This window comes from Mastigoproctus giganteus, chromosome 5 (genome assembly GCF_048544385.1).
Source record: "Mastigoproctus giganteus isolate SK-2022 chromosome 5, ASM4854438v1, whole genome shotgun sequence".
Taxonomy (NCBI): Eukaryota; Metazoa; Arthropoda; class Arachnida; order Uropygi; family Thelyphonidae; genus Mastigoproctus; species Mastigoproctus giganteus.
The window spans coordinates 240,837,958-240,857,263 of NC_143579.1; the positions used below are offsets into that span (position 1 = coordinate 240,837,958).

The 19,306-nt window shown below is 41.2% G+C and overlaps 1 protein-coding gene across 7 annotated transcripts in view; it reads right to left on the reverse strand.

Moving 5' to 3' along the window:
- Nucleotides 1–1,618: 1,618 nt before the first annotated feature.
- Nucleotides 1,619–19,306, reverse strand: part of dnc (phosphodiesterase dunce) — a 546,492-nt gene continuing 528,804 nt past the window's right edge. For all 7 annotated transcript variants that reach the window (XM_090374492.1, XM_090374494.1, XM_090374496.1 and 4 more), the window contains 5 exons: nucleotides 18,225–18,324; nucleotides 15,445–15,599; nucleotides 10,527–10,649; nucleotides 6,063–6,245; nucleotides 1,619–3,282 (listed from right to left, as the gene is read on the reverse strand). In XM_090374492.1, the coding sequence (XP_090230618.1) occupies nucleotides 2,980–3,282; nucleotides 6,063–6,245; nucleotides 10,527–10,649; nucleotides 15,445–15,599; nucleotides 18,225–18,324 (864 nt within the window). In that variant the 3' untranslated portion in view covers nucleotides 1,619–2,979. The remainder of the gene's footprint in view (nucleotides 3,283–6,062; nucleotides 6,246–10,526; nucleotides 10,650–15,444; nucleotides 15,600–18,224; nucleotides 18,325–19,306) is intronic.

The following is a 19,306-nucleotide window of genomic DNA, read 5'->3' on the forward strand; positions in this document are numbered from 1 at the left end:
TATATATATTTTTAAGTATTGTTTATTAATGGTGTAACATCCAATTAGGCACGAATTAATGTGACTTTTGCTGCTGAACGTGCTGAGAGGCTCGCGTTGTTGTTCACACGGTTTCTTCATTTATTTCTAATATAGTTTTAAAAATATTTGCCAGCAGAACCAACAACTGAGAGAAGTCCAAACGCAAATGTTTTCAAATTTATTTCTGTGTCCGGTGAGCTACTCCACGCATCCAACACAAATTGGTCTTGCACTTTCAACTCATCTATCGCCGTCCATTCGTGTACAATTGCAAGAGCAGCCTTTTGGCTCTCCAAATCCTCAATTTCAGTTCGAAGGCATTTTACTCTTGCACTCCACATGTCCTTGACTTTCAAGTCCTTCAACTCCATTTCGAACTTTGCTTCGTGTGGGCTAAACGTTAAAGAGCCGCAGGTTGCCGACCCCTGCCTTACCCTTTTACTCGATGACTTACCAATTTTACAGCCGTCATCCGATCGCGAACATCTAGGACGAAACAGAACTGTTTATAGAAACACGTGTTTCATTAAATACCTTTCGAATTTGGGGGTCTTCGTTAATTCTGTGTTTTACAACTTGGGTGCGCAGATTCGTCTGAGATAATCTGCGCAGCGTTTAAACAAGCTGCAAGAAAACACGTGTGGCTCCACCTAGTTTAATAAATACAAAAATATATCTCGTGAACTTCGCTGACCTCGCGTACTGGTCCGAAGTACGAACAGCCGTCAGTTTTGCTTCAAATAAAAGTGCGCGTTTTAAGGCTTCCTTTTGGATGTTTAGTAAAATGTTGTTCGAAGTCTCTGCGATGTGAGGGTGTGTCTTCTGACGAAGCATCTGTGGGTTAAAATCTGGTGCAGTGCAGGGTCATCAATTTCCTGATGCGCTGTAAGTGCAGGTCTTTGAGGAGTGAAGCAAGAAGAGATGGTCCCCAGCACGAGGAAGGTTGTCCATCTATACCGAGAGCGTATTTTACAGCAGTAGGTTTAATCGTTGCCGGGAGGTGTCTTCGTCTCAATGGACTATTAAGGCGTTGTCCACACGTAGCGCAATCACGTGACCTCTGCTAAAATAATTAAAGCTCGGTAAGAACACTTGTGACAGCCCACGTCCGCACTGAGGGAATTAAAAATCTCGATCAATTTTTAATTAATTCCTCGCTATTTTATTTTGTTAATTCCAGGGCTTCGCTATTCCCCCCAGCAAATAATTTTAACGCAGCAAAGGAAGTGTTCAGTTGAAATATACGGCAACAGATGGCAGCACTTTACGACACCTTTTTTTAATAAAACTCGACTGTTGAGTTCTGAACTGTAACGATAATAATCAGTGATGGAATGATTTCCATAATCGAATTATACATAAATCAATTATATTTCTATTAGTTTGAGCAGCGATTATGCTCATCACTGCTCTCAATCATCTGGGAAAGGAATGTCTGAGCGAGTGTTTGTGTGGACTCGTACCCATCCGAGTTCGTACACTTTTGTCGTGCTCATCTCTGTCTGTCTGTCTCTCTCTCTCTCTCTCTTCGCACCCCCCTCCCCCGAGTGTGTGAATCGTGTTGAAGGTGTGTCCAAGCAGACCACAGACTCAAAAATAACCACACGCAATTTTATTATCACTTTTACTATACAAATAAATACGCACAATCACTCGCTGAAAGCCTCACTAATTCTGGAGGTGAAATTAACTCTCTCCACTCCACATCCACTCTTCTCTTCTCTCTCTCTGGTGTTCGTTGTCATATAAAAAAAGATAATTTGTAACAAAATAGTAGGTGAATGTCTCACAAACACACACACACACACACACGAACCAAACCACAGCGAGACATCCCAAAAACAATATCAAAAAATATTTGTTGCGAGTGTTGTATTGCTTTGTAGGAAAGCGAAGAGATGCACAGCGAGAATTCCGATACAAACAAAGTGGCGCACTCTGGTGAGAACGATTTTTATTACCGCTTTTTGGTGATTTTATACTTAAAATAGTCGACTGAGCACAAAAAGCCGCGACATCCGATCCGTTTCTGCACCCTTTACGACTCCACTCCGTGCAAATGGCAGGGCGGACAGACATTCGGGGAGGGAGGGGGGGGACTTACGAGCGAAGGCAAAACAGCGGGCGGATATGTCGTACGCTTTGATTGACAGAAACGAGCTCGCTTTTACAACGAAAGCCAGGGAACGCTCAGAAGCCCGCGCATCTTCCTCCGCCCGCCACCCCCACGTAAGTAGAATTACGAGGGACTGAAAGCTGACGCGCGGGTGTCCCATAAAAAGCGTGTTGAACATTATATTTACACACAGACGAACACTCACACACACGTCTAGAATAACTGAAATCATTTAAGCGCACGTCAGAGACCTCTAGTGAGTCCTAGCAAAAATATTCTACACGCAACTCCATCCACGCGTGTCCCTCAGCTAATGGCTACCCCGACTGGAACTACGAACGGAAGAAAACAAACACACTTCCGCAGAACTATTTCAAATCTGCCCCGAACAGAAGCAAATTCGTTCCGAACCCGGACCCACGTGCGAACAGTATGTACAGGCGGCAGGGCAGGCAGGCTACTTGGCTAATGGATCCTCTCTAGATACGCTGTGGCGTTATTATTGCCCTTTGGCCTCGGGATATTGTTATAATATCTACCCACAATCCTCCGCGCAATAACAACGAGAGTTTAAATAAGAACAAAAGTGACATCTAGTGAGAGAATTCAGTATGAATGACCAACAGCACCATGGAAGTTACTGTACACTATTGTAGAGCCTAACTTCGACTATTTATACACTGTGCCGGTCTCATCGCTCGGTGTGCTGTCGTAAGGTGACCCCAGCATGACCAGTCCCGGTGCACTGTCCATCACTTAACCTACGGATTCCTAAATGAACAGAATTGAATCCGTCTCTTGGATGCCCGCTCAGGCGACCTTTGCTCTTTGCTAAGACGGCGTTAACTCTCCATATTGGCCGAGAGGTCATCTTCAGGGTCCTCGTCATCCGGTTCCTCCAGGGTGATCTGAAACTTTATTCTTTCGGCTGCCGCAGCCAGGTTCGTCGACGAGTTCTCCTGGTCGTCGAAACCTCCTCCCTCTCCGTTATCGAAACCGCCCTCCTGGTTGGGGCTGAGAGGGATCATATTCTGGTACCAATCCCGATTCTCTTCGAGCGTGTCCAGGATCATCTGGGCGTCAGGATGGACGAGATCGGCCCACGTCTCCCAAAGGGGATGGACGATGTAGTCGATGAAGCCAACCTGGAAGTAGACATTGCAAACATCTTCAGAAATTTTTATTTCGTTTTTTATTTACAAAAAATGCGCAACAGGAAGGAACGGTACTCGTCTGTTACCTTCCCTCCAGTCGGTACGACTTCACCACTCTGCTGGTGAAGTCGTACAAAATACGCCGCCGTTAAACATAAATAACAGTGATTGCACGCACATTATAACAAACATAAATGCGCCGGTTGGGTTAGACTTAGTGGCTGGAGGATAACAGACGAGTACCGAAGGAACTCCTACATTACAAAGTGTACAATATTACGTGCAGTTTAATATTTATTGTTTTAACATTTATAGCCTTGGTCGACTATGGAAAAAGCATCGGACTCAGTCGCAAAACAAGCAATAATCAACGCCCTCATCAGCCAAGGTGTAGACAGAGCTCTGCGTCAATATTCTGCAATCGATCTATGAAAAGACGACTGCATCAATGCGGGTCAACGATGATCAACGTAGAAAAGGCGTCTGAAGGAGACAACTTACGATTTGCGGGTGACACCTTTCTCTTTTCCAATGATCACGTGAAGAATTGCGGCAAAACATTGAAGAACCATAAAAGCGAGAAGTTCGGTTTGAAGATGAATATCAAGAAAACACAGGTTATGCTCAACAAATTTACCAGACCAATGAAAATCGTGACCGATGGACTATAACGGGAAGAAGTGAAGAAGATATGTTTACTTTGGACAAGAAATTTCAACAGAGAGAAACATCACGATGGAAATTGAACGGCACATAAAATTCGGATGGGAAAAAATTGGAAAGTTTATACAGCCTTCAAGACAAACTCGCCACTGCGTTTCTAACAAAAAGCTTACGCTCAATTTATCCTCCCCTGCCCTAGCATATGTTGTGAAAGGTGGACATTCAATGCCAAAGCTTCACAAAGACTGAGGGTCACAGAAAGAAGCATGCAGCGCCGAATTTTTAACGTAACCAAAAGAGACCGAAAACGTGTTCATGGATTCGCCAATAAACCAAGATCTGCGATATTACTGAAAGAACAAAGCGCTTAAAATGGAAATGGGCAGATGAGATATCAAGAAATACTGACGATAGATGGATCAGACGAATTTTGGAATGGATGCCGCTTGACTCTAAATGCATAAGAAAAACCCCAAAGATGAGGTAGATCGGTGAAGTTGCGAAAATTGCTGGTGTACAATGACAACAGAAAGCACAAGACGCAGTTGCTGAAAACGTGTTGAGGAGGCCTTCAACCTGCAGTGATCGACAATAGCCGAACATGAAGAATGTTCATTGAATGCTATAGCACAGAAAAAGGAAGCAACCAGTGACTTAAAAATAAATGCGTATTTTTATTTTTTGAAAGTCTGTTGTTTGAAGTTGCGCATCAGCAATAGGTCGTATTGCGCGGTTATGTTTGTCAGTTGCGTGTTCTGTGGTCGGTTTTCTGGACGAAAAATCCGAGTTGAAAAACAAAAAGGCAATTTCGAATGCCGTCGGAGACGCGAAGAATTTTTATGGGCCTTTTTTCACATCGTGGCCGAGTTAGTTGGTCTCAGGCTAGGGTAGCGTGGTTTTTTTCTCCCGGAATCGTAGTTTTTCGTCCAGAAAAACGGAAAAATCGACCTCAGAGAGCACGAAATTTACAGACAATATTCAAGGAGCAACGTGGCTAAGTCACCGATGCTCCTAAAACCCGAGTAGAACACCAACAAATCCTCAACTGGGATTAAAATCTTTAATTCATTGGAATGGCGTGAGTGAGCACTGACCTTGTAGTTGAAGATACTGTGCTGCTTAACAGGCACTCGAACAAATAAAAGATCAAAAACAATTCAATTTTAGTTGTGAACAAACTCACGATTCTCTAAAGACCTTAATTTTTTTTTTTGATGAATCAGAAATGGTTCGGGCAAATGACGAAAAATACTTTTTGACCATTTTTTTTTTTCAGAAAGGAGAAAGCAAAATCAAAGAAATTCAATCGCCTTAAACAGATTAAAAGAAATTTCTCAAAACACAGAAAGGAAATAAAACTTCATTACCTTGAATTGACAAAGAGGTCTGGATAGCTTAAGGAGAATTTACATTCTTTTAATATAAAGCCGGATACGTCACCGGACTCAACCTTTCAGCATTAATATCGCAACGAAGCGCTTCATCAAGCAATAAAATGCCAAATAAACCAGAACAAGATGGATCCTCTTTTTTATACTGAAAAGCCTGCAGCCACACTGTCCACGCTATTTTTTACAAAATTAGCAAGAAGGCTTCACCATCAAGTACAGTGGCAAGTAACGCCCAATCTTCTCAGAATGTATCTATCGGTTGCTGAAGTCTGAAAAGATTCCAAAAGTGTATTCATGACAATAACAGAGCGCTGTATGGCGAAACCATAAACCAGCTTATCTTCCCGTTATCAGAGGAAGATCAACTGTTGCACAGACATTTCAAAACTAAAGGTCTATAACGCCAAAAGCGGAGTGTGACCATCACAGTCCTCCTCTATATATTTGAAAAATCACTTCAGTATTTTTGGTCGACCTCTGGTAATTTTGATGAAAATACTGTCCAACACAACCTAATTATAATCCGACTTGTATCTATTTCGACAATTGGAGGCAATTTATTCAGAGGATTAAGGACTCTGGAGAAAAAAAAACTGTTTGCCTTTGTGTATTTTAAGTGGAGTTTAATTCACAATTGTTCCAAACAAACTATCTTTGTTGAAAGCGAATTTACATTCTTTCTGAAGGGACGCGCTGTTTCGGGGTTTTCGTACTCACCTGCGATTTCTCGATGGTCGCCGTTAACCTGTCACACATGGGGCTCATATCCAACCCCAGTTCCCTTTCTTTGTCTCCCTGCTGGAAGAATTCCTCCATGATGAGATCGACCCAATGTCGGTACGTTTCCAGGGGTTTTGTGGGGTTACTCAGGTCAGCGCAGTGGACCATGTTCTGCAGAACCTGAAATAAATACAGATTTAAATTCGCTGTAAATTGCTTAATACCTCAATAATACCTCGTAACGTCTCCTGTTGAGGAGAGATTTTTAGGCTTCATCTCAAGAAGCATTCATCGAAGAAATAACGTTTACAAACATAATAAAAAACAAATATAAATATCGCTTTTAATCTCTCAGAATTAAAACAAAATTTTTGCGACAAAGTCTAAGTTATTTAAGTTCTGGAAAATCTGATGGCGAATCCGTGTGTACTCATATTCGCGGCAGTAACATCATTGGTAACCTCGCCGCATACTTTCTGGGTCAGTGCAATCTAAAATCATCGACTAGCTTGAGACAATCCAATCTTCCAATTAAGTTTGTTGCGCATCCAGCAACGTGTACTCTTCGTTCCAACTGCTCTTTCCTTAGAGTTGTTAAGCCAAATGATTCTCTGTTGGTTCTCCAGCAAACATTTAATCGAGTTTACTCAACTTCATCGAGTTGACTCACCAAGTGTACTTAATTTGAGAAAACTGGCTTGCCAGCACTTTACAGAATTAAATTTTAACTTTACTCCGAATGCTGCGATGATTTTGGTTTAAATTTTAAGAAGAATATTTTAAAGATTGTGCAATTATGGTTTCAAACGTAAGAGCTTCTTATAATATTCACAGGGTGTCAAAACTGACGGGAGGAATTGTCACTGGCAGTTCATCGGTGAGTTACGACCTTTTTACTTGTACTCACTGTCCCACGCGTGAGGACTTTTTCTAGCTGATGATAATTCTTTTCTCGGCGCTACCTGTAGGGAGTGCAATGACCTCAAATTACAACTCGGTGCACTGTTAGACGAGATTGAGACCGCGAGTTGATGCCAGGAAGAATATTAGAACGTGTGGCACGACGAGACCAACTGTCCGATTTCATACCACCGATCGTTAGCAAAAACACTTGTGTCCCTCGAGAATAATATATAACAAATAAATAAATTTTCTGTTTATACTGCGGGATGACCAGACGGTCAGAGGAGTTTACAAGATACACAGAATACAAGAAACAGCACCGTATTCAGCAGTCACGGGCTTGAACCTCGGTCACTCAAGGCACGTGTACTTATGCACCCACGCGCCTGACCACTAGGCTACGGCGGCCTGTTCTCTATTATGTTTGTACTGAGCACAGAACTTGTGCCTGGTATTTTGAATCCTCAAAAGACTTTGGGAAAAATCGTGTATAAATGTAAATATTTTAAGTTTAGTGTAAAAAATTCATTGCTGAGCACTGTTTCTTTTCTTCTTCCTCTCCTACTATTACTTTCCTCCGCTTTTTGCTTCTTTAAGTCTAATAGGGACAAGTGGATGATAATAGAGATATTATCCCACACAGGTTTATAGAAATTTTGACGTAATTATAGTCAAGATTGGATCGAGTCAGTGAAACATTGGTGATAGTAAAACATAAGTAAAAATATATATATTGAATTAAGAAGACTTTAAATGAGTACCTTGTGAGCTCAGCAAGTTGGCCTTTTGTAAATGGTTGCTCTTTTGTGTTCTGGGTGGCTCTGGACATAATTGTCGAACTAAATTCCCAGAAGGGATGAAAGGTTTTGGAAGGTGGTTTTTCCTTGCAGATTCATAATGCTGAAATCCCGGATTGGTTCTAATATTTTGGGAATAGTCTCTCGTTGTGAGATCAGGACTTGCTAAATTTAAATCACTGAAATTTGTTAATTTACATATTGAACTGTTGTTCGACGAATTTCTGTCTTAGTTTGAGATCAAATCGCAATAGAGTTGCCCTATAGTGATGGGGATAACGAGGCGATATCCGATTGTCACAAGACTCTGGTTATTGGTTGTTGCTGGGTGTTCAGCAAAATTATTATTGGATGTTTCGAATTGTGTAAATTGCTTTTTTACTGCCAATCTCAATCAACTAGTATTTTAAATGTGGAAATCTCCATTAGCTTCTATCTTAACCTCTTTGTCTTTTCTTCACTGCGTGGTTTTGTGTTGATATTAATCGAGTCAGTTTTTAAAGATCTTTCCTTCCCCTGTTCTGATCTTCGCAGTTGGAAATTTTCTTCGTACTTCTGCCACGTTGACAGTTATTGTTCTAAAACTGAGATTAATTATCTAAGTTTAATAATTGATTGTCTCTTCCACTACTACTTTTTCTCTTTTCTACCTACTTTACTCGGTGCTTTTTTCTCTCATCCCCTTCTTTCTGTCCACTTTTCTTCCCTTCCCCCATACTTCTCCCTGTATATCCCATTTCATTTCTTTGAACACCTCGGGGCTCCCAGGCTTGCCTGATAGCCCCAGTAAGAGTCTCAGCTAAAAAGTAGTCCCTGGCACGCCTCCCAGTGGCCAGGGTTGGGAGTCAGGAGATCGGGTGTCCCCTGGCTGCGAAGTCGTCAGTTGCTGGCACTCAACACAACAACACACACTTACTTACATACTTACTTACTTAACAACACATACTTACATACAATTGCCGGCCCTGGTCCTATGCCTTTTCATATGCTGCAACCGCATGTAGGAGAAACTCTGGAGACCGCAATAAAAACAAACACTTTCAACACCAAATGATAAACCGATTCCAAGCAAAAGGCTGAACTTTCAGTGCCGAATTCTCTGGTTTCACAGGATGTAGTCTTACAATTGTAAGGGAAACCCAAAATGTATTCTGTGATAAAGAGGGACAGAACAGAAGTGTCTACCAAAGTGCGAAAATTGACTCCAAACAATTAGTTTTTAAGGGTAGTAAAGGGTGTACAGTAATTCATGTGGGTAATGATGGTTTAAAGCATAGAGAACTGTGTTCACTTGGTCAAGAAATTTATTTGACACTCTCGAAAAATGTCACGACGAGGGACAAAAGAAATTTAAGACAAAAGATAATGTATTTTTTAAACACAGAAAATTCACGAAGCAAAAGCCTATGGCTTCCTTGCACTATGCTAATTCATTTGAATAGAAGGGTGCCAGAGTTTTTGCAAATGTCATTCAGGAAACCTTAAGGGCTTCGGCGAAATTTAATTTGGGAAGTCACCGGAATGACAGGTAAACGACCATTGGGCAAATCAAGTTCACACTTGCATCTGTGAGTACTTTTCTGTCCGACACTGAAACGACAAGCAATAATGAGCAGTGACCCCTTTTATCAATGTCATAAATGGGGTGTCCAGAGAGAGTTCTTAAGACGAAGGAAAAGGTGGAGTGCTGCAATTTATTGATTTATATGAGTGTTATAAGCGTATGTTTAACAAAACGACTGAAGGGGTGAGACAGGGGAAAGCCGAGAGGAGGAGGAACGGATAGTTTGGGGGAACTGAAATGGCAGAAAAAGGGTTCCTTGCTTTCGTGAATACAGGGGAGAGAGAGAGAGGGTGAGCCAGATGCGCCCCTTACAATGATCTTTACAGCTTTTTTTTTTTTTTTTTTTATGAAACCCCCAAACACGAAAAGTATTAGAACCTATTGTACTTAGGGCTGAAGGAGGGAGGGTTGCCGGAAATTTTGCTGTGGTGACTAAGTACATTTGCTTTGACTAGCCGAGATTAAAGCCTGTGACTGCTAAATTCGGTGCTGTTCCTTGTATTATCTGTATCTTGTGAACTCCTTTGACCGTGTGGTCGTCCCGGAGTATGAAAAAAAACCATTTAAATGTGGGTTTCACCACTTCATACCTCCAGTAAGCAAGGGGAGTGGTCCGATTGACGAGAGTCATCTACCACTTAGGAATATAAATTGAGACGCAGACTGCAGTGAATTAAATGATATATCAGTCTCAGAGAAGAATATATGGGGGGAAAACTATTGAGCAGAGGTAATCCAAACCGACAATTTCAAATATCCGAAAGGGGCATTATGCGATAAGTAAGTATTTTGGGAGGAGTAAATTATGACTAAATATATCGCGAAATGATCCACAAACTTGTAAGAAAGAATTTTGAACATTATTCCTTTGCTTGGGCACGTCCTGTTCTTTATCACACGAATACGTATTCATTATTCGCTTTTCTACTGCTATATGGGTTGCAGTAAAATAGTTTTAAACTCTTCCGACCTTGGCCAAAGAGAGAATAAACGAAATTTTTGAAAGTGCTATTAAAATTCTGTCTTAAGTGTTCGCGTTGTTTATAATTCCCAAAGCAAACATTTCAGCTCGACTTGTGATGAGCACGAGATGAAGTCGATTCAAAAAGGTTTCGTTGTGGTGGGGGAGGGGACAAAATGGCTAAATAGTCAGTGGAGTTCGGGTCGTGGAGAAATTTATAGATGGCGACCACTTACCTGGATCCGTTCGGTGTAATTATCTAGAAGAAGAACTCCCGACCCGGCGACTTTCTTCGTTTCCACCATGGTCTTCAGGTCTGCCAAGAGACTCATATGCTTGGACATGTCCGTAGCCAGGACCTAAAAAAAAAAAAGTAATAAATAAAATTAAAATAACAACGCGGTTTAACTGTAAAATCACACCATCATAAGTCAGGTTGGTAAAACTGTATTTTAACAGAACTACTTTTAATCCTGTTAACTTCGTGTACCCCTGTGGATCATTCTGTAGTCCCAGAAAGCATTTGGGTCAAAAGTCTTGCCTCCACTTTAAATCAATTGTCGCCGTTACCAGATATATTTAAATCAGTTTATATGCGGGGGGGGGGGGGTGTTTCATAACTGCAAGAAACAAACATGGGAGACCATGATACAGCTACAAATAAGAAAAATATTAATCTCCAAGGTATTAAACGTAACACAGGAAAACATTTTAAAGTTGAAATTCATTCCACAAAAACATGAAGGGGGCTTAAACTCCGCAATTCATACGCACGGCAAAAGGCTTTCACGAACGGCATTTTCCTGCTTTTACTGTGGAATAATCTGTGGGAACTATGCCGATTTTCAAGGGGTGGTAGGCTGGACGACAAACGTCTTGGAAATCGGCACAGCGCTTTTTAAACGCAGAGTTTTTAAATACCAATGAATTGATCGGAAGATTACTGTAAAATGCACCACAATCACCCGACCCCACACCCTTCGATTTCTTTGGGTCACATTACATCCAACGTTCATAAAAATATTATAAAACAAATTTCCAAAAAAATTCGTCGGTTTTATTAAAAAAGTGTGAAGTGAGCGGTTCTTTTGAAATATTTAATGTTTAAATTTTGAACACTGAATGAATTTTGATCCCTCAGTGGGCAGATAAAATTAATACGAGATAAAAGATATCGGAATTACATGAGATTAGAGAATATTTCATTTTTAATTAAATTTACCCGAAAAATTCACTGTCGAAAAAAATGCTTTTTTTTTAATGCTTTAAGGAAAGGTTTTTGCGCTACAAAAGATGATCAAAGATACACCGGAATTCATGCAACTCTGTTTTCATCAATAACCTTATTTCCTGAATCAGCACAAAACCTTCTGTAGGGGAAAAAAAAAAAAAAAAGTATGTTACATCTGTTAATTCGAACTTAATTCATAAGTGAATCTCACAAAAGTAGATGCACTTGTACCTGCCCTCCTTTGCCTTTAGGCTGCGTACGGGAAAAATCTTGTTTAACTGAATGTAAGATGATAAGGAGAGGACCACCCAGCTCAACCACGTGATATCCGTACAGCCATTTTGTGTGCCGCTGTAGCAGCCACCAGGATGAACGGAAAAGAAACCAGAGACCAACAGAAAATAAAACAAAGAACAGAAATCGGACAAGAGCAGAAGGAAGGCAACGGGCTTCTCAACCTGAATGCACTCCAGGAGCTCTCGGGATATCTGTGGAGTAGCGAAGTTAGTCATAACAGCCGTGACTCCTGGATAGGCTAGAAAGGAAGAAAACAATGAACGTACAAGAGATGACAGAATGGAAAATTCAGGAGGAATTTGTACAGCAGTTTATTAAGAAGTTCCGCAACTGGCGGACCCCACAAAAATAGTTAACATCCACAACTAGTGATCCAAGAAATTCAGCTGCACACGCAAGCATATAGCAGAGCAGTTCATCTAGATACAATCTGTGCCTCTGACTCAAGGAATCGCTTATCTGAAGGCTAAGGATAAAGACACCACAAACCGTGCACAGACCAATCACCTGTTTTCCAACAATGTACAAAATCCTGACCAGCTGCATAACTAAGAAGATATCGAACCATTTGGAGAGCCAAAACATCATGGTCGAGCAACAAAAGAGGATGAAAAGAGCAATTAACACTGCAGCAATGGAGAAAGCCTATAAAAAGCACAGAAAACCCGTACGCGGCTTACATCTACTAACAAAAGGCGTTCGACTTCGTGCCCCATAGCTGGCTGATGAAGAAACTGAAGATCTACAAAGTCAACCCAGCGCCGACACTTCCTAGAAGCAACCGTAGCAAAATGGAGGACCCCTATAAATGTCGAGAACACCACGACCAGATCAATACGCATCAGAAGAGGAATCTTCCAGGGATGTGCCCTAAGCCAACTATGGTTCTATCTTGCATTCAACCCACTGTCCACCATGCTCAATAACAGCAAGTACGGATATACCATAAAAGAAGAGAGGGAGAACCTGTACACCCTCTCTTACCTGATGTAAATGGATGACATCACACTCCATGCCGCAAGTGAACTCCAACAGCTACTCCGGATCACCAATGAGTTCAGCACTGACATCAGGGTACAGTTTGGCAGAGACAAATGAATGACCCAGCTGAAGACCGGTAAAGACGTTGAAGTCATGACAGAGTGACAGACATACGAATATCTGGGGATGATGCAGGCCCATCAGTTAGCACACAAGGAGATCAAGACCCGCCTGTTTGAGAAATACCACCAGAGAGTGAGAAGCCTCCTAAAATCAAAGCTAAATGGAGGGAACAAGGTCACAGCCATAAATGCTTACGCAGTCTCAGCCGATAAAGATGGAGGATGGGATCGACTGACATCACTGAACAAGAGAAGGATATTAAGAACCTGCGGGATTACTTCCAGGAAAACAGAGCGAGTCTACTAAGCCATAAGAAAGATAGACAAAGAACACTCAATCTCAACAAGGAGACTACACTCACACAGACAGAAGAAACAAAGATGGGCAAAGAAGACATCCCTACGGCAGACAGTACCATGACCTCCATCAAGACTACATAGATAAGATGGATTCGTATTACCTGGCTCACGAACGGGAGGCTCTTCCGCGAGACCGAAGGATTCATGCTCGTGATTAAAGACCAGGTAATCAACACCAACAACTACAGGAAATACATCGCCAAAGACCCAGGAGTAACAGATGAAGAATGTCGACGATGCCACGTGGCCCCAGAAACAATTGAGCACGTCATCGCAGGATGCAGTGTGATCACCCAGACGGAGCACCCTCGCAGACAACCAGGTGGACAGGATAATCCATCAGAAACTAGCGCAAAAATACCAGCTGATCAAAGAAATTTTACCCTACTAAAAGTGCGAGCCGCAGGTCGTACTACAGACTCTACTGAGGGCCGACCGGATTAAGGATGAAAGATACCCCCTGCCATATTTAAATTTGAGACCCCTTTAATATATATATAGCGCACAAAAATACTACTTTTTTTTTTTGTATTGTGAATAATAATGCCGTGATAAAAATGTGGTCAAAATTGTTTTTTGACTTGAAAAATAAAAAGTAACAATAAAAAAGCAATTATGGTATAGAAACTTTTAACTGGTTTATTGTACAATAAAAATTCAAACACTTAACCAGTGAAGTTCAAGAATGCTTTTATATTCGCGTTTTCTCGGTTTATTATTATTTTTATCACAACTTTAGAAAATATTTACACTGAAAATGCGACCCCTGTTCGGGTGAGGCCATGGCCGGTTTGGACGTAGCATCAACGTGGCCCCGACTCTACTCACAGACTACTGGGACCGTGCCATAATAATCGACAAGACGATCCCTCACAACAGAGCAGACATAACCCTCATCGACAACAAGGAATTGGCTAACTACCTGATCGACATAGCGGTGCCCAACACCAGCATCTCCCAGAAAACACACGAGGCAAAGATCAGGGAGGATCAAGGGCCCCTGAGGCAGGAAATCTAAGGCGATGGAACAAGTGATGAGGAGCCCGATCACCGTGTTAACCAAATGCAATGGCCCCAAAGAGCGTACACAACAGCAGAATGGATCTCCCAGAGAACGAACACCTACAAGGAAATTAGAGGACCAACACCAACCACCCTGTATAGATTACAGTATAGTTTAGGGCTAGAGCGTCAGGTTACGTAGGGGTTAACTAGCGTACAAGTTAGCAATCGCATCATGTCTGTACGCAGCCAACAACTTAAGCAGTTATAAATTGGCATATCTCATATTGCGAAAACCTTCACAACGAGTTACCACGATATTGCACTATCCCGAATAAATAACGCTTCGCTTGAAAAGACTACGGTTACTTATTGGAGGTAGTGCAATCTCGTGGCAACTCGTTGGGAAGGTTTTCGCAGTACGAGATACAGTATACTTAAGGATGCCAATTTATAACTGCTTAAGTTGTTGGCTGCGTGCAGAAATGATGCAAATGCATCAACTCGTACGCCACCCTGTGTACTTGGCAGCAGTACCCGTCACGGGGTGGAACCCCAACAGTAATTAACGCGGGAGTTAATCATTTATCGAGTCTTGATATCCGATTCGTACGCAATTTGGCAGAATATTTACGGACGCCACAAAAGGGAGTTGCATTTCCTGAATTGAGCCGAGGAGGAAGTCTCGTTTCGTTGCCATTCCACATTCCGGATGTTACGTAATCAGTTCACTTTGTTACATTGCCATTAGATGGCGCTGTCCTAACAAACGCGCATTTCGTTTGTTATACGACGCGGGGTAAATGCATTTAACCCTTAATTCGCTGCTGGGCCACGTGAGCTTGTTCCTTGCCTAACCTTCGGTGACCCGGAAACGGCCGCAGTACTTCTCTGATCACGTGACGCGCAAGTGGGCTGTTGAAATGTATCGAGTGTCTTAAGAAACAGCTTACTGAAGTGTACGCTTGGCAAGGACGAGACGCAGCGCCTGACCCTTGAAAACGAAAAGTGTGACGATCCAAATGCGGGTTTTATCGGCATTGAATGCAACGGACTCTTTGATCTCGAGGGACATTATTATTATTATTATTATCTGTTTATTTCCATAAGGATTGCTTTACGTTACCAGCACCCTTTAGACCCGCATTCGACACTACTCACCATATCGATGACCATCTTCCTAAGCGTCTGCTTCTGTTTCTTCGACAGGTTCACGAAGATGTCGCAGTTCTCATCCTGAAGGAGTTTGAAGCCGACCGCCAGGTGGTGGTTTTCCAGCACAGACTCGTCGTTGTACATCAGGGCCAGTTCGGAACCTGCAAGAGAGTAGCGGAGGTTACTTCCTGTCGTTTTTAATCGATGGGCCAGCGGGTGTGCATCAAGCCCCTCCCAATAGATTAAAGTGGTTTATAATCTGCGTCCAGGATGGAATGCCGTTGTATTTTTCATTTAACGCGCGATTTCATCCCTGGACAGCAAATTTGAAAGAAGGGCTAATACATCCGAAGAAGAAGTTCTTACAATTCATATTAAGAAAACAAAAGATCCGTTCAGCCACTATCAATAGTTATTATAAACTGGAAGTCGATTTATAATTAAAGTTCCATTTTGGAATAATAAATTGAAATGCCTACAACAGTTTGAAAGGCTGCTTCCGAATTGACTCTTCTGTCTTTCTCTTGGGTTATAAGAAGATGATGCTATAACGGACAATTCTGTTATGGTTCTTCGGGATAATTAAGTGGATCTCAAAAAGATAAACACGTTGCAACGTACACTTCTTTAATTACTTTTAAATTTCAGATTTCAACTTCTAAATTTCTGTTTATAAATTTGATCGTAATTCGAGGCAGTGCTGTGAATTATATGATGGACGCTGAATGGTCCGTGCTTTGATTTTGCTCTTTGGAATGTGCTGCACCCATCTGGATGATACATAAAATTATAAGTTGGTTTATTTTAGCAAAACTAAAGTTAATGCTGAAATTAAGAAATTTATGTTAAAGAACATTCGTACATTTGAAAGATTTATGGTTCCGTATGTAAGTGTTTTAATAGTTAATGTAAGAGACTCCCATCCGCTGGAAGTGGAGCTGCGCCCTCTTAATGTGCCACAGATGCCTTAGTAAGATAAGGGTTTATGTCTTTGCCCGAAAGCGGCGTTTAAGCACTTGTATAGGGCGGTGTTTATATTTTGGGTGGCAATTATCTTGTTCTAAGAAGGCCACAACCCGAGGCAATGTGTTATATCTTTATCTACGTATAACTTTCCCTGTAAAAGAAGCGTGAAAGACATTCTTACTGAATAGGTATTTTGCATCTACATTCACACACGAGCAATTCTTTAAGGAAGGGGAGAACAGAAGTTCACCAAACTCTAACAGGGAGCAGATGATTTTGTAATAACTGAAAGCAAAGTGGAAGAGAAATTGTCGAAGTTCAACATAAAAAAAACCTGCGGTTGATGAAATATACTAATTATATTAAGGGAGGCAGCAAAGGAGGTAAGGAAACCCTTAGCCACAATTATGAGAGCATTCTTGAATGCAGAAGAAGTTCCCGGGGACTGAAGATGTGCAAAAGGTATCCCAAATTCACAATGGAGAATCAAAAAGGTAATTAGAGACCAGTTATTTCAACTTGTGTTCTGGGGAAACTAATGGAGTCGCTGGTTAAAGAAGCATTGCAGGATCATCTAGACAAGATTGCAGTAATAGTTAAGACACAGCATGAGTTTGTCAATTGGTCTTGTTGACAAATTTGATTGGATACTACAATGTGGTCACAAAGGAACTGAATGTCAATTTTGATATCATGTATTTGGATTTCAGGAAAGCACTTGATACTGTTGCGCATGGAAGAATATAAAAATTGGATCAATATGGCATTAAGGGTTAAGCTGCTACAATGGATAACAGGATGGGTGAGTGGGAGAAGACAGAGGGTGGTAATTAATGAGTGCTAGTGGTGTCCCACAGGGTTCGGTGTTGGGTCCACTGTTGTTTTGTATATTTATCAATGATATTGATGAAGGTATATCAGGCTTAAAGTCGAAGTTTGCAGATCATACAAAGGTTGGCAGGGTTGTTAATGACAGTAATGGCAGTGTGCTACTGCAACAGGATCTAGATAATTTGGGCAGATGGGCTAAGAAGTGGCAACTGAAGTTTAACCTTGACAAATGCAGCATATGGGTAGAAGTAACCGCAGAGGTACTACACTCAGGTAGGTGGACAATAAAAAAGACCTGGGGGTAATTGTGAAGTCAGATATGAAGTTCTCTGTACAATGCGGAGGGGCTGTCACAGCAGGTCATGGAGTTTTGTCAATGATATACAGCAAGAATAAGGAGACGATTATCGCTTTGTATAAGGCAATGGTCAGGCGACATCTTGAGTACTGTATACACTTGCGGACGCGTCATTTTAAGATGTTTGGCTGCTGGAAGGAGTACAGAGGACCACGAGATTCGTGAGCGGAACGAAGGGGTGCTCCTACCGAGAATGGTTTCTGTTCCGCAAAAATGCACGTGCTGGGTGATCTGAGTGAAGTGTTCGAGGCTTTGAATGGATTGTGCAAAACTATATTCCGGTGGAATCCTTCCTCTTGTTCTGATTACGATCAGGAGAGGGGCATAAATTAAAATTGAGGAAAGATGGTCGCAGGATAGATATCGTTCAGCCATCGGGTGGTTTACTGTTAAAAAAAAAAAAAAAAAGCTTCCATCTGTTGTTGTGAAAGTGGATGGTTTGAATAAATTCAAGGAAGAAGTGGACAGTATGTATGTGATGAATATGTGATTGAGTACTGTATGTGATGGACGGTTTTTTTTTTTTTTTTTTTTGGTGATGCTTTATTACATCATATCTACAACTATTACTACCACTAGAGTAATAATAAAAGAAGAGGGAAAAAAAACCAGATGCGTAAAATTGACTTACTCGAGTTAATTAAGTACTGATTAGTAACTCCCGGGTGATCGACGTCGTGCAAAGATGATGCGAAAAGCGCCGCTAAGATTTCCAGGTCTGTGAAGACGTTCTACAAAAGAATATAAAGAAGAGATATTACTTATTTACCTGCGCTAATTATAAATGCAAATCGATATATTACGCTCACTGGCCACAAAGTATAAATCCAACGGTATAACAACTTGTAGTGGCAACTGTTCTACAGGTCCTACTTACACTTAGTAATATTAACATTTGTAAAATGTTAATCATTTATTTTTAATTTTAACATCACTTACACGAGGGCACCAGCTGTGAAATGATTGGCAAAAAGACTGCTTTCTAATGTAATAACAGCGTTCTTTTCTTAAGGCCCCCCATCCTGCTCCAGCGATTACCGAACCTCTGAAATTCTTCAGTCCACTCGTTATGTTTTCTGCGTATGGTAAGAAAGATAATCCGTCTTCAATTGTCTGTTTTGTTTTTGAAACTAATGGAATTCGCTTTTATCATTTTTTAATAATTTATGTGGTCTTCTTCTATAACCAAATTTTCCTTTTTGAAAACCATCATAATAGTCTTCCACAAGACTCTTACGATGTGGAAGACACTTTATAATAGTAGCCGGCAACTGCGAATTATTCGACATTACTTCAGTTCTGTCTTACAAATATTCTATTTAGAATATAACAAACATTTAAATCTTGAACTAACCACTGATCGACGATGACGTTCGAAAAGAGGGACAGAGCCCCGAGGACACTCCTGGATACGACTTTGGTACAAGGCTCACGTTCAGTTTTAACACACGTCATCCTGTTACGTATTAAGTTGTATAAAAGCCGATCTTAACAAAAGCGCTTTCCCAACACGCTCTATTGAATTCACCTTTGAAAATTATGAAAATTGCCAATTCAGATTTGGCAATGTTTTTGTACGATTGCGTTTTAAGCTGAGGAACCTTTCTTAAAGCCAAACTGACAATCAACGTGGAAACCCTCAATTAAGTGTTTGTTTCTGGGAGCAATCGGCTTTTCAAACAAATTCCCCAGATTTGCTAAATGAGAGAATGA